At 35.9% G+C, this 13026-nt stretch overlaps 1 protein-coding gene across 5 annotated transcripts in view; it reads left to right on the forward strand.

The window, feature by feature from the left end:
* The window catches only part of IPMK (inositol polyphosphate multikinase), a 41577-nt gene that overhangs the window by 15939 nt on the left and 12612 nt on the right, over positions 1–13026 (forward strand). For 3 of the 5 annotated variants that reach the window (XM_032607251.1, XM_032607252.1, XM_032607253.1), the window contains one exon: positions 7276–7448. In XM_032607251.1, coding sequence (XP_032463142.1) covers positions 7276–7448 — 173 coding nt within the window. The remainder of the gene's footprint in view (positions 1–7275; positions 7449–13026) is intronic. The other 2 variants (XM_032607254.1, XM_032607255.1) reach the window with 1 other exon arrangement.

Raw genomic sequence — 13026 nt, forward strand, 5'->3', positions numbered from 1 at the left:
CTAGAGCGCAGGGTCAGTAGTTGTGGTGCACGGGCTTAGTTGCTCCGTGGCATGTGGGATCTTCCCCGACCAGGGCTTGAACCCGTGTCCCCTGCATTGGCAGGTGGATTCTTAATGGTTGCGCCACCAGGGAAGCCCCTTCTGAACATATTGAGCAATTTCTTTTCGCATTTTGAAGAAAAGAAAATCAAGAAAAATATTTTCTTTGTGTACCTTCCTCCCTATCTTCTGTATCACTCCTTCATCCCCCACCTGCATGCTTTAAATAGCAGTCTTTTAAAAAATACTGGTAAGTTTCATAGTTAGAGGACAAAATGATCTATGTAAGGGCATAGCATTTCTTTCTTAATATTAGTTAATACTTGAAGCAGTATTTGCCACATCAAGGCCTTTGACAGCAGACAGAATTCAGTTAAACTGGTAGCATGACTGCTAATGATTGAAGAAGATTCATGAATGAGGGAAGAGTTTCAAACTTGACTGAGTTTAAGAATAACCCATAGGCTTGTTAAAATGCAAATTAATAGGCTCAATTCCCAGACATTTTGATTATGCAGATCTGTGCTGGAGTTTAGTGATATGCTTGTTCAAGTTTTTTTGATATAGATAGCGCTTGAACCACATTTTGAGAACAGGAAGAGAAGGGGGCTCCTTCTCTCCTTCTCTGAACAGTTTCAGCTTGTTCTTTTCCTCGGTTCTTTGTCTCCCTTCTACTCATTCACTACTTTTGCGAAGTTTCATTAATAGGGAATCATGGTATCTCCCTGTGAGTATCCTCAGATGATAGTAAATCAGTGGTTCCCCAGGGTATTTAGGATTCTTCTGTGTGTCAGTTGTATGGGGGGGGGGGTGAGCTTTGCTTTGCTCTTCTTCCCTCTTCTCCTCTCCCCTCCTCTCCCTGCCCCTCTCCCCTTCTTTCCCTTTCCTTTCCTTTTCTTTTTTCTTTTCTCCCTCCCTGCCTCTTTCTTTCCCCTTCCCTTCCTTTCCCTTATCTAATCTAGCCTCGGGATAGTTAAATGCTCAGTTTAAAAAATTAGAAGGGGTAGAGGGAATTCCCTGGCGGTCCAGTGGTTAGGATTCTCCGCTTCCACTGCAGGAGGCATGGGTTCAATCTCTGGTTGGGGAGCTAAGATACCACATGCTGTGCAGTGCAGCCAAACCAAAAAATAAAAAAAATAAAAAATAAAAAATAAGGGATAGAATAACTGAGCAAACAGCATCATTATTTTGAAAAGTAGAGTATACTGAAAGAATTTGGGTAAGAGAAGAAATATTTTAATTAAAAGTAACATTTTATAGTTTAGGATTACTGGCACATGATTTAAAAATCAAAGACTTAACTAGCAATCAACAGCCTTTTTGGTCTTCAATACCAAATAATCTTGAGGGACATCTCTGCTAATGTATTGTAGAGCAGTAACTTTGAAGTCAGAAGACTTGGCTTCTACATTGATTATTTACAAATTTTGTGAACTTTGCTAACTCATTAACCTTTTGAGCTCCACATTTCTTCTATAAATGGAAAATAATATCACATAGAGTTGTGAAGATCACGTTATGTGAGAATGCTTTGTAAACTCTAATACTCTTATTTTAATATAAATGGAGATATTGGTGCTACTGAGATGAAAAGATGAGGTGAGGAAAATGAGAAAAGAGGAGAAAATGTCAATAGAAGTATACATATTTAGAGTGGTCCTGTAATACCACCAGTTGTCTCAGGGAATTTCCTATTCCTTTCCAATTAAAAAAAATTTTAATTAATTAATTAATTTATTTTTTGCGGTACGCGGGCCTCTCACTGCTGTGGCCTCTCCCGTTGTGGAGCACAGGCTCCAGACGCGCAGGCTCAGCGGCCATGGCTCACGGGCGCAGCCGCTCCGCGGCATGTGGGATTCTCCCGGACCGGGGCACGAACCTGTATCCTCTGCATTGGCAGGCGGACTCTCAACCACTGCGCCACCAGGGAAGCCCATTTTAATTTATTTTTAAAAATAAAAACAAACAATTTTTTTTGGCTGCGCCTCGTGTCTTGGGGGAGTTCCCGACCAGAGATTGAACTGGGCCATAGCAGTGAAAGCGCCGAGTTCTAACCACTGGATCACCAGGGAACTCCCTTTCCAATTTTTTTTTTTTTAAATTTAGTTACTTTTAGCTGCATTGGGTCTTCGTTGCTGTGAGCAGTCTTTCTCTAGTTGCGGTGAGCGGGAGCTACTCTTTGTTGTGGCGCGCGGGCTTCTCATTGTGGTGGCTTCTCTTGTTGCAGAGCACGGACTCTAGGCGTGCAGGCTTCAGTAATTGTGGCTTGAGGGCTCTAGAGCGCAGGCTCAGTAGTTGTGGCGTACAGGCTTAGTTGCTCCGTGGCCTGTGGGATCTTCCCAGCTCAGGGCTCGAACCCATGTAGGGTTCCCTACATAGGCAGGCGAATTCTTAACCACTGCACCACCAGGGAAGTTCCGTTTCCAGTTTTTTAGCTATGGAAGGAGTTAGATAAAACTGTTGCACCATACAGATTGTTCAGCTTTGATTCTGCTAGAGAGTTCATGGAATCATCTTTCTGTTTTTATCATTTTGATTGTAAATGAAATAAATATAAGATAGGAAACTCTGACATCTTTAGCCCACGGGATCATGAAAACAAATATTTTCTTAAATTTTAGTAGAAAACTAGTTTGTATTACTGAACTTTACATAGTATTAAATTAATGACATAATTTATTTCTTGACTTTTTTTTCCCTCTTTTTATTTGAGCATCTTTTCTTATGTGCTCAAGGTAGAGATTTATACAGCTTTGTATAATTCTTATAATCCAAAGTTGTAAGATGTAGAAAGTACTGCCAGTTTGCTCAGCAAATTATTGTCACTTAAGAGAAGCATAAGGATGTGCTGACCAATAGGGTTTTTTTCTTTTAAATTTTTAATGGCAGTTTTATTGAGATATAATTTATGTACCACAAAACTCACCCATTTAAAGTATACAATTCAGTAGTTTTTTGTTATAGAGTTATATAGTCATCACCATTAGCAAACCTTAGAACATGACCAGTGGGTTTTGTTTTTGTTTTTTAAGGTAAAACATTTGTTAGTAATTACATTTGAAGATTTGGAGCTATTTATACATATTAAATCTCATTTTACTTGTGTGTAAGTACATAGATGCCTAGTACATGTACTATCAAAAGCCTTTTATTGATAGTTATTTGGAGGAATGGAAAAGTGTATCTTCAAGTAGGTTTGAGCAAATTGAGAGTTCTGTAATGTAATCTCCAGTCTCATTGATTGGTAGGTTTCTGGATCTAGCTACTAGTCAAGTTTCAGGAAGCGTGGACTGAAATTAGCTGTTCCCTTTATCCCACATTTGGAGGCTCAAGGTCTCTTCTATTTATAATTCCTTTTACTTTCAGCTTCTGTTACTCTTAGAAATAGCTGAAGATTGATGTGAAAAACAGAAATTTGGCTTCATAGATGGGCAGGGATTCACCACCAGGCCTTTTCTCCTTTTTGGGGGGTTCAGAAATGAAGATGGTAGCCAGTACCTAGATATGGTGGGGAAGAATGTGATGAAACCCATATTCTAATGATTTATACAATCAATAATATTCATTAAGGGGATCTGAATAAGTCTTCCTTGAACTCTCTAAATGTGTTCACCCTTGTCTTTCCTTTAAAAGAACTGGTTATCTCATCTTGACTGTTTAGTTTTTTGTAGGTCTTTCAATTTTTCCACAGTATTTCAGAGATTTTTATTTTTTTCTCCTTTGATACTGGGGAATTTTCTGCCTTTTTTTTTTCTTAGAGTGTCGGACTATATTCCATCAGTAGAATTTTTTTTATGCTTAATGTATTAGAAAACAATGTAAGTATTTAATTTATATTAATATTTAAGATAATTATATTTAATCGTATATATTTAAATAGAAAATATATTTAAAAATAGAAAAGCTTTTTCATTCATAGTAACCTTGTGTAATCTTATACATACAATCATCAACAGCATGAAATATATAAATATTTTGAGCATGTTAACTATGCCATTGGTATAGCCACTGAGAAGTCTTACTTAATAGTCTGCTTATAACAGCATGAAGTGGTGTATTTTAGAATACCTGGTAGTTATTTTCATGATTTTTACCTCAAAAAATTAAGGAACTATGGAAATTCTATATATATTTTCCATAAATTAATATGTAAATAACAGATATATCCCTTATGGCCACAGCCCGTTAAACTAAACTATACTTCTAGTCAGTGTGACCTCTTGTAATGAGATCCATGTATTTATGAAAAATAGATGTCCTATTATTTATTATACAAATACCAAGAATAAGCTTAATAGAATATCTTTTAGCTCCGAGGTTCACAAATGCCAGTCCTTAGACCTCTGACAGACTGGCTTCATCAGAATCTGTTGTCCTAAATAGAACTTTTAAGAGTTTAAAAAAGTAAATGTAGTTATTTTGCTATCTTTATGATTTATACACATATGCATGTATATGTGTATATATGAAAAAATCAGCTCTCTTCATTTTTTAATATTCAAAAATCTGTCACTACTTACAAGTTACATCATATCAAATAGTCATAATTATTTTCCAAACATCATATTAATATAGTTTAATTTATTTATTTGACCTTGGTTACAATGAACCTAAACTATTCCAGGTAGAACATTATCTTATTCTTAGTCCATCAGATTTTGGCGACGGAGTTTTAGAACATATTTTCTGCATACCTAAAGATTGAAAAATATTGTTCCACTATATCCAGAGGGGCTTAGCTGAAAAAGTGTCCTTTGTTATCCAGTCTGTAGCATTGCCTTATAAATGAGCCTCCCCTGTTGTAAAATGCCTTTGGTCAGTTAAGCTATTAAGTCTTGAGATTGACCTACTTTGAGTTGAACTATCTTCTACTGAAATAATTTGCTAATAGCATTTTTTCAGAGGGAGTTAGTATTCAGATTAATTTCTAGTGATAATAACCTGTAAAAAAATATCAGCTTAGATCTCAGTGCTCAGATCATGCCTCATTTTCCTATTTACCTATTTTATTCAAAAGCAGTTGTGGCAAGCTGTTAGATATATAACATCATATTCTGTTTTTAAAACTCTGCATCTCTAAAGTAGGTTTTGATTTTTTTTTAATAACTTGGAAAGAGAAACGAGAATCTCAAAATATTTTCACTTAAAAAAAATCAAGGCCAGAGAACTAAAAGAATACACTAAACTAACTCTCAGTAGGCCTTAATTTTAATGATTATTAACTTAACGCTAATAATCAATAATTTAGCAGTTATTTGGTAATTCCAATCATATAAAACATATCAAGAACCTGAAAGTAAGATAGTGACAAACATTTGCCTAGTCAAAATAAATGTCAAATAAAATCGATGATACTTAAGCCTGTTTACTGAAGGAATGTCTCAACTTATTACAGGATCAGGAAGGCCAAACCCAGAGTTCCCCTGGGCAGTAAGAATGAGAAGGGCAAACATTGATTCTTTCAGCAAACATTTATTGTATTCCCACTATAAAGAAAGTTTGCATTTGTATTTTTCTCCTTCGCAAGAGAAGGAAAAAATAAGGATTTTATATGCACTTTGCAAAGTCTCTACTCTAGCTTCTGACGTTTCTTATTACAACAAACAGGTTATTTTTTGTTTTTAATCACTACCAAATTGGCAAGTAGAAAATAATAACCCTACACTGAACTATAGATGCTGTGATAGCTAGGTTTACACACTATCTTTATACTCCCATACATAGTCTCACCTCAGTAAGGCTTTTAGGGTTTCATGAGTTATGGAAATTAATGATGATAAATTTGTGAATGCTAATGATTTACTATATTAGGATCTAATTAGTCTTTTCTGATACTTGAAATATAAGCCTAGTTACTGAAATTTTTATATAACTTTAGGGAGAGGATGGATTGGTTTCCTTCTCTTTTGCTCAAGGTAGCTGAAATTGGGAAGAGAGAATCTGAAGGGGCCTGTCCTGCGCTACCTCCTTTCTCTTCTTCTCATCCCCTCCTGTGGTTATCTTTTAAAGCACAGAAATGGGTGGGTTCCAGTTTCTTGATCAGGATATTCCTACTTGTCTCATTACCTTCACTGTCGGCAGGTTCATGTGTGTGTCCAGACCTTTTACTTTCTCTTATCCTGTTGAAGATGTTCATTTGTTAGAAACTTTCTTAAAATGTGACATGCTCCTTCTTGTTTCTGCCCGTGCTGGTCTCTTAGGCTGCAGTTCCTTTTTTGTCACTTGACTTCACCTAGTTCTACAAGGTTATAATCCTCCCACTCGCCATTTTCCTTTCACCAAGAGATAAAATTTTTAAAAATAAATTTATTTACTTAGATTTTATTTACTTTAAAGAAGTAAAACCTTGTTACTTTGATAAAAAGAAAATATAATCTCTTCTGTCTTTGAGGAAAAGTTTTTACGAGAAGTGCTTCGTATTACATTTGTAACTGAAAATTACGATCTCATTCAGAACTTTATTTGGGAAGACTCATTCACCCAGGAAGTGGGGGAAGAATTTCTTTCCTTACTTCTGTCCCTCAGTGCACCTGGACTCTTATTCAAGCTAAAACTATAAGGTCAGCTACCGTGTGTGATAACTGGGATGTTTATTTTTTTACTCGAATCTCCATTTATAATAGTTTTTTGAGGGAAGATGTATACAGGATGCCAAAGTTATTTACAAATGAACTTTTGAGGATTTCTTGTGTTCTAAAAAGCAGGATATTTGTTTTTCCTTTGGGACTAGTAAGACTAGAACGTATATTTGGCAGTGACTATCATTTGGATTGATTTACCTTTCTTAACCTATACCTGTGTGTCCTCTGTGGAAAGAATTTATTCCTATTAATAATTTTAAATGAAGACTTAAAATTATTAAAATACTGATATCTGCTGAGGCATATATGATATAAACTATATTCAAAAGGAGAATGTATTCTGGGACAGCTTTAAAATAATCTCATTGCTTTTTTAATGTCCTTGGAAGCCTTATATCTAATTCATACCTTTTGTTTATGGTTGAATATTATTTCTTCCATCTCCTGCAAGAGTTTCTCTGTGACATTTATACCTGTTATAAATTTGTTGGTCAGTCTGTTTTTTTTTTTCTCTCTCTTCAGGTGGAGTAATAATAATTGTTGACTCTGGACTTGTTTTAACTTTTTTCTCAGTTTTAAGATATCCTCATTTTTGTTTTCCCTTGAGTAGTAATATATTTTCCTATTACTAATTAGAGTTTTTCTTTAATAACAGATTTATACCTAAAACTGGAAGATGTGACCCATAAATTTAATAAGCCCTGTATAATGGATGTAAAGATAGGGCGGAAAAGCTATGATCCTTTTGCTTCATCTGAGAAGATTCAGCAACAGGTCAGCAAGTACCCATTAATGGAAGAGATTGGGTTCTTGGTGCTTGGCATGAGGGTAAGAGTGATTTTTAGTGTAATACACACGTTTCTTGTTACATGTTCTTCCCTTGAAAATTACAGATGTCACATATATTTTGGTATTAGGTTATCCATAACTCCCCAGTGTGGGCAGAGATTTTTACCTCTTCTGTTCACTGGTATGTGGGCAGTGTCAGGAATTATTCTGATATACAGAATATGATTAATAAGTAAATGAATAGCTTAACCTCAAGGCTCTGACTCTGATAATTTTGTATTAAAGAAGTCTTAAGTTTAGGTGCAAAATAAGTAACATGATAAGTGAATGTGATATTATTTATGATTTTCCCACGAGAAAAGTGCTAAGTTTATATATTCAGTAATTTTTCTGTATATTTAAAACAGAAAAGTGAAATTAAACATTAGCTTATTGTTTCAGACTGTGATTTAAAGCTGTTACTTTCTTTGCTCATGTTTCTCTGGATTGGCAATTTGAGTTGGGCTCAGGTGGTCAGTTCTTCTGATCTCATCCAGGTTCCCTCTTGTGGCTGCACTCATCTGATGGCTCAGCTGGGGCTTGGTGGTCTTAATAACCTCACTCTTATGTCTACAAGTTGATACTAACTGTTGGCTGAGCCTTTTCCCATGAGGTTCCTCATCTTCCAGAAGGCTAAGTGGAGCTTCTTTGTGTGCTACATTCCAGGAAGGCAAGAGTGAGAGCTACAAGAGCTGTTAAAATCTAGGTTAGGGGCTTCCCTGGTGGCGCAGTGGTTGAGAGTCCGCCTGCCGATGCAGGGGACACGGGTTCGTGCCCCGGTCCGGGAAGATCCCACATGCCGCGGAGCGGCTGGGCCCGTGAGCCATGGCCGCTGAGCCTGCGCGTCCAGAGCCTGTGCTCTGCAACGGGAGAGGCCACAACAGTGAGAGGCCCGCGTAAAAAAAAAAAAAAAAAAAAAAAAAAAAAAATCTAGGTTAGGAAGTCACTTTCTGTCATTTCTATGGAGTTTTATAGGTCAAAGTATATCATAGGTCCAGTCTATATTGATAGGGAGAAGAAGACCCCACTTCTGATGGTGGGAATAGGGAAGTCAAAATACAAATGGCAGTGTGCACAAGGATGTTGAGGCCATCTTCACAAACAATATGCCACAGTTAAGTATGTGGAATAAAATCCTGTAAATAAATGGTATGCCTAGATGTCTGGAGGTAAAATTTGTATATATGATAAATTATTGCTTCTATAAAAACATAATGGGTCATTTTGAAATTCATCATGTAAGATGATATACAGTCTTCCTTTTGAGTTTTAAACAGGAGAGTTAATAGGAAGCATTATAAATGAATTGTTACTGTGATAGTTAAAACAGCACAGTTGAATTTGGTAGTCTGTAAATAAAACCAAAGAAATTATTGACACAGTTATTTCATTTTAGAAAACTCTAATTAAATGTGGGTATATAGTAAAGGGGAAAAGGGTAGTGGAATAATGGTAAAACAAACATGGAATAAACATCTCAAAGGAATCTGACTGGGTAGTTATTTAAACCTTTACTGTTTTCAAATCTCTCACCCTCCTGCTTTCCTTCTCTTTTAGCAGATAACTTTGCCTTCTGCTTCAGAAAAAATAAGCCATCACACAGGATTTCCTTTAATTTCCTGCTAACAGATGTACATACCTAACCTTCAAGTGCTTTCATTTCCTCCTTATTCCTTCCTGTTACGTTGAAGAATTTTCCATCTTCCTAAGGACAGCCCTTCCCTATGTCCTCTGGATCTCATTGTCTCCCACCTCTTCAGGAGCCTAATAATGTTGATTCTCTCTTGTCCTTTTCATATCTTCAGCTTCTGTCTTCCTTTATTCTTTTTTCCTTTTGTTTTAAATATGTTCAAATCACTCTCAAAAAAAAAAAATCAAAACCCGTCTTTATCCTGTTCTGCTCTCCAGCAATGGATTTAAATTGTTTCACCTTTGCACCCAAACTAGTTACATTTGTTTCTCTTGCCTTACTTCCCACTCAGTATTCTTCAACCCATTCCAGTCTGGCTTCGGCTTCATCATGCCACTAGATTGGCGTCTCATGAAGTTCCCTAATGACGTCTCCATGTCACTAAATCCAAATGGCATTTTTCATTACTTACCTTACTTCACTTTGAAAAGCAGCCTTCAACACTGACTAGGTTCTCCTTGAAACATTCCTTTTTGTGTCCATAACACTACACCCTCTCTTGTTTTTTTCCTAAGACCACTTTGCAGTCTTCTTTGCCAGCTCATTTCTTTCTGTTTGTTCTTTAAATATTGAGGGATTCCGCTTAGTTCCATCTTACTGCCTCCCTCTCTTTTTTATTTCTTCCTAGGTAGTGTCCTTTGTTCTCATTGGTTCAGTTTCACTTACACTGATAACTCCCAAACATATATTTTCAGTTTCTGGTTTTTCTTTGATCTCCTAATCTATATAGCTAACAGCCTATTAGACATTTTACTTGGATAACTTAAAGACATCTAGGACTAATATGTAAAAAACTGACATAGATCTGTCTTGCAAAATAACAGCCATAACAGTAGCAGCAAACCTGTTATTCTCTGTCTCAGTAAATGGCATCACCATACGTCCAGTTTTACGAGTGAGAAACCTCACAGTACCATCACCTCTCAGAGCCATCCATCGATCCTGTTGATCTTAATTCCCAAGCACCTGAGTCCCATTGTCAGAATTATTCCTCTCTAGACTAGTATCTTTACTGAACTCTCAATTTCAGTTTTGCTCTTTTCCGGTCTGTTCTCCAAACATTGCAAAATATATATCTAATTATGACATTCCCCAGCTTAAAAACTCTTCAGTGGATTTCCATTGACTTTAAGATATGATTTTGCTCTACTGTGTTGTGTCATTTCCCCAGACAAATGAGGTTCCTCTGTTTATATTTTTTAATAACATTTTTATTGAGATATAATTTATATACCATTCAATTCACTCATTTAAGGTATACAATTGATTGGTTTTAGTATATTCATAGAGTTGGGCAGCCATCATCCTATTCAATTGTAGAACGTTTTCATCACCCCAAAAGAAATGCCGTACCTATTAGAAGTCACTCCTCATTTCCTTCCAACTTCCAACCCCCTAGCCATAGACAATTCTAATCTACTTTCTGACTCTATAGCTTTGCCTCTTCTGGATGTTTCATATAAATGGAATCATGTAATACAATAGGTGGTCTTTTGTGACTGGCTTCTTTCAATAACGTTTTCAGAGTTTGTCTATGTTAGCATAAATCAGTATTTTATTCCTTTTTATGGTTGTATGGATATACCACATTTTGTTTATCCATTTGTTCGTTGGTCAACTTTGGGTTGTTTCCACTTTTGGGCTATTATTAATAATGCTATCATGAACATTCATATACAAGTCGTTATGTTTTTATTTGGGGGGGTAGTTCCTGAATTTGAAATTGGTGGGTGCTATGATTAAGTTTAACTTTTTCAGAAACTGCCAAAGTGTTTTTCCAAAGTTCCTGCACCATTTTACATTTCTACCAGTGATATATAGGAGTTCCAGTTTCTCCACATCCTCACCCAAAACCCAAACCTTGTTACTGTCTCTTTCTCTCTTTTTCTTTTTTTAACTATAAGCCATCCTAGTGGATGTGAAGTGGTATCTCATTGTGGTTTTTATTTGCATTTCCCTAATGGCTCATGGTATTGAGCCTCGTTTCATGTGCTGTTAACCATGTGTATATCTTCTTTGGAGAAATGTCTATTCCAATCCTTTGCCCATTTTTAATTTGGGGTTTTTCTGTGGATTGTTTTTCCACTTTCTTTATAATGGCTTTGGAGTACAAAAGTTTAAAATTTTGAAGTCTAATTTTTTTTTTTGTCTTTTGTTACTTGTGCTTTTGGTGTCATAGTTAAGAAACCATTGCCTAAACTAAAGTCATGAAGATTTACTCCTATTTTTCTTCTATAGTTTTAACTCTTACATTGAGATGTGTGTACATTTTAAGTTAGTTTTTTGGGTGTGGTTTGAGGAAGGAGTCAAACTTCTTTTGCATATGGATATTCAGTTGTCCTAGCACCATTTATTGAAAAGACCATTCTTTCCTCCACTGGATGCTCCTGACACCCTTGTTGAAAATAAACTGACCATAAATGTAAGAGTTTATTTCTGGACTCTCAGTTCTCTTTTGTTGATCCATATTGTCTATCTTTATTCCAGAACCACACTGTCTTTTTTTCCCCAGCTTTACTGAGGTATAATTGACATAAAGATATTTAAAGTAAACATTGTGGTGATTTGATATGTTCTATAAGTTTGGTTTGTTTTTTTGGATTCCATGTATAAGTGATGCTGTGCAGTATTTGTCTTTCTCTATCTGGCTTATTTCACTTAGCGTAATGCCCTTAAGGTCCATCTATGTTGTTGCAAATGGCAGGATTGCCTTCTTTTTCATGACTGAATAATATTACATTGTTTATTTACTGGCGTACCTTGGAGGTATTGTGGGTTCAGCTCCACACCACTGCAATAAAGCAGATGTCACAATAAAACAAGTCACAAGAATTTTTTGGTTTCCCAATGCATATAAAAGTTATGTTTACACTATACTGTAATCTGTTAAGTATGCAATAGCATTATGTCTAAACAAACAATGGGCATACCTTAATTTAAAAATACTTTATTGCTAAAAAAGTGCCAAAACAATTATAATGGTAACATCAAAATTCACTGATCACATAACATAACAATATAATAATAATGAAAAAGTTTGAAATATTGCGAGAATTACCAGATGTGACACAGAGACATGAACTGAGCAAATGCTGTTGGAAAAATGGTGCTGATAGACTTGTTCAATGGAGGCTTGCCATAAACCTTCAATTTGTGAAAAACACAGTATCTGTGAAGTGCAGTAAAACGAGGTATGTGTGTACACACCACGTCTTTATCCATTCATTCATTGATGTGCACTTAGGTTGTTTCCATATCTTGGCTATTGTGAATAATGCTGCAATGAACAGGGAGTGCATATAGCACCACGATATCCTATTTTCTTTTTCTTGGGTGTATACCCAGAAGTAGAATTGCTGGATCATAATGGTAGTTCTATTTTTAAGTTTTTGAGGAGCTTTCATACTGTTTTCCATAGTGGCTGCACCAGTTTACATTCCTACCAATAGTACTCAAGTGTTGCCTTTTCTCTATATTCTCACCAACACTTGTTATTTGTTGTCTTTTTGATGATAACCATTCTAACAGGTGTGAAGTGTATCTTGTGATTTTGATTTGCATTTCCTGATGATTAGTGATGTTGAGCACTTTCTGATGTTCCTGTTGGCTATTTGAATGTTGTCTTTGGCAAAATATCTATTCAGTTCCTCTGTCCATTTTTGAATCAAAAAATTGTCCCATCAAATCAAAAAAGAAGTCCCATCTGACTTCTTTATATATTTGGAATATTAACGCCTTATCAGATGTATGATTTGCAGATATTTTCTCAGAACCACACTGTCTTTTTTTTTTTTAATTGGCTGTGCCGTGCAGCTTGCGGGATCTTAGTTCCCTGACCAGGTGTTGAACCCAGGCCCACGGCAGTGAAAGCACTTAGTCCTAACCACT

This window comes from Phocoena sinus, chromosome 16 (genome assembly GCF_008692025.1).
Source record: "Phocoena sinus isolate mPhoSin1 chromosome 16, mPhoSin1.pri, whole genome shotgun sequence".
NCBI classification, from domain to species: domain Eukaryota; kingdom Metazoa; phylum Chordata; class Mammalia; order Artiodactyla; family Phocoenidae; genus Phocoena; species Phocoena sinus.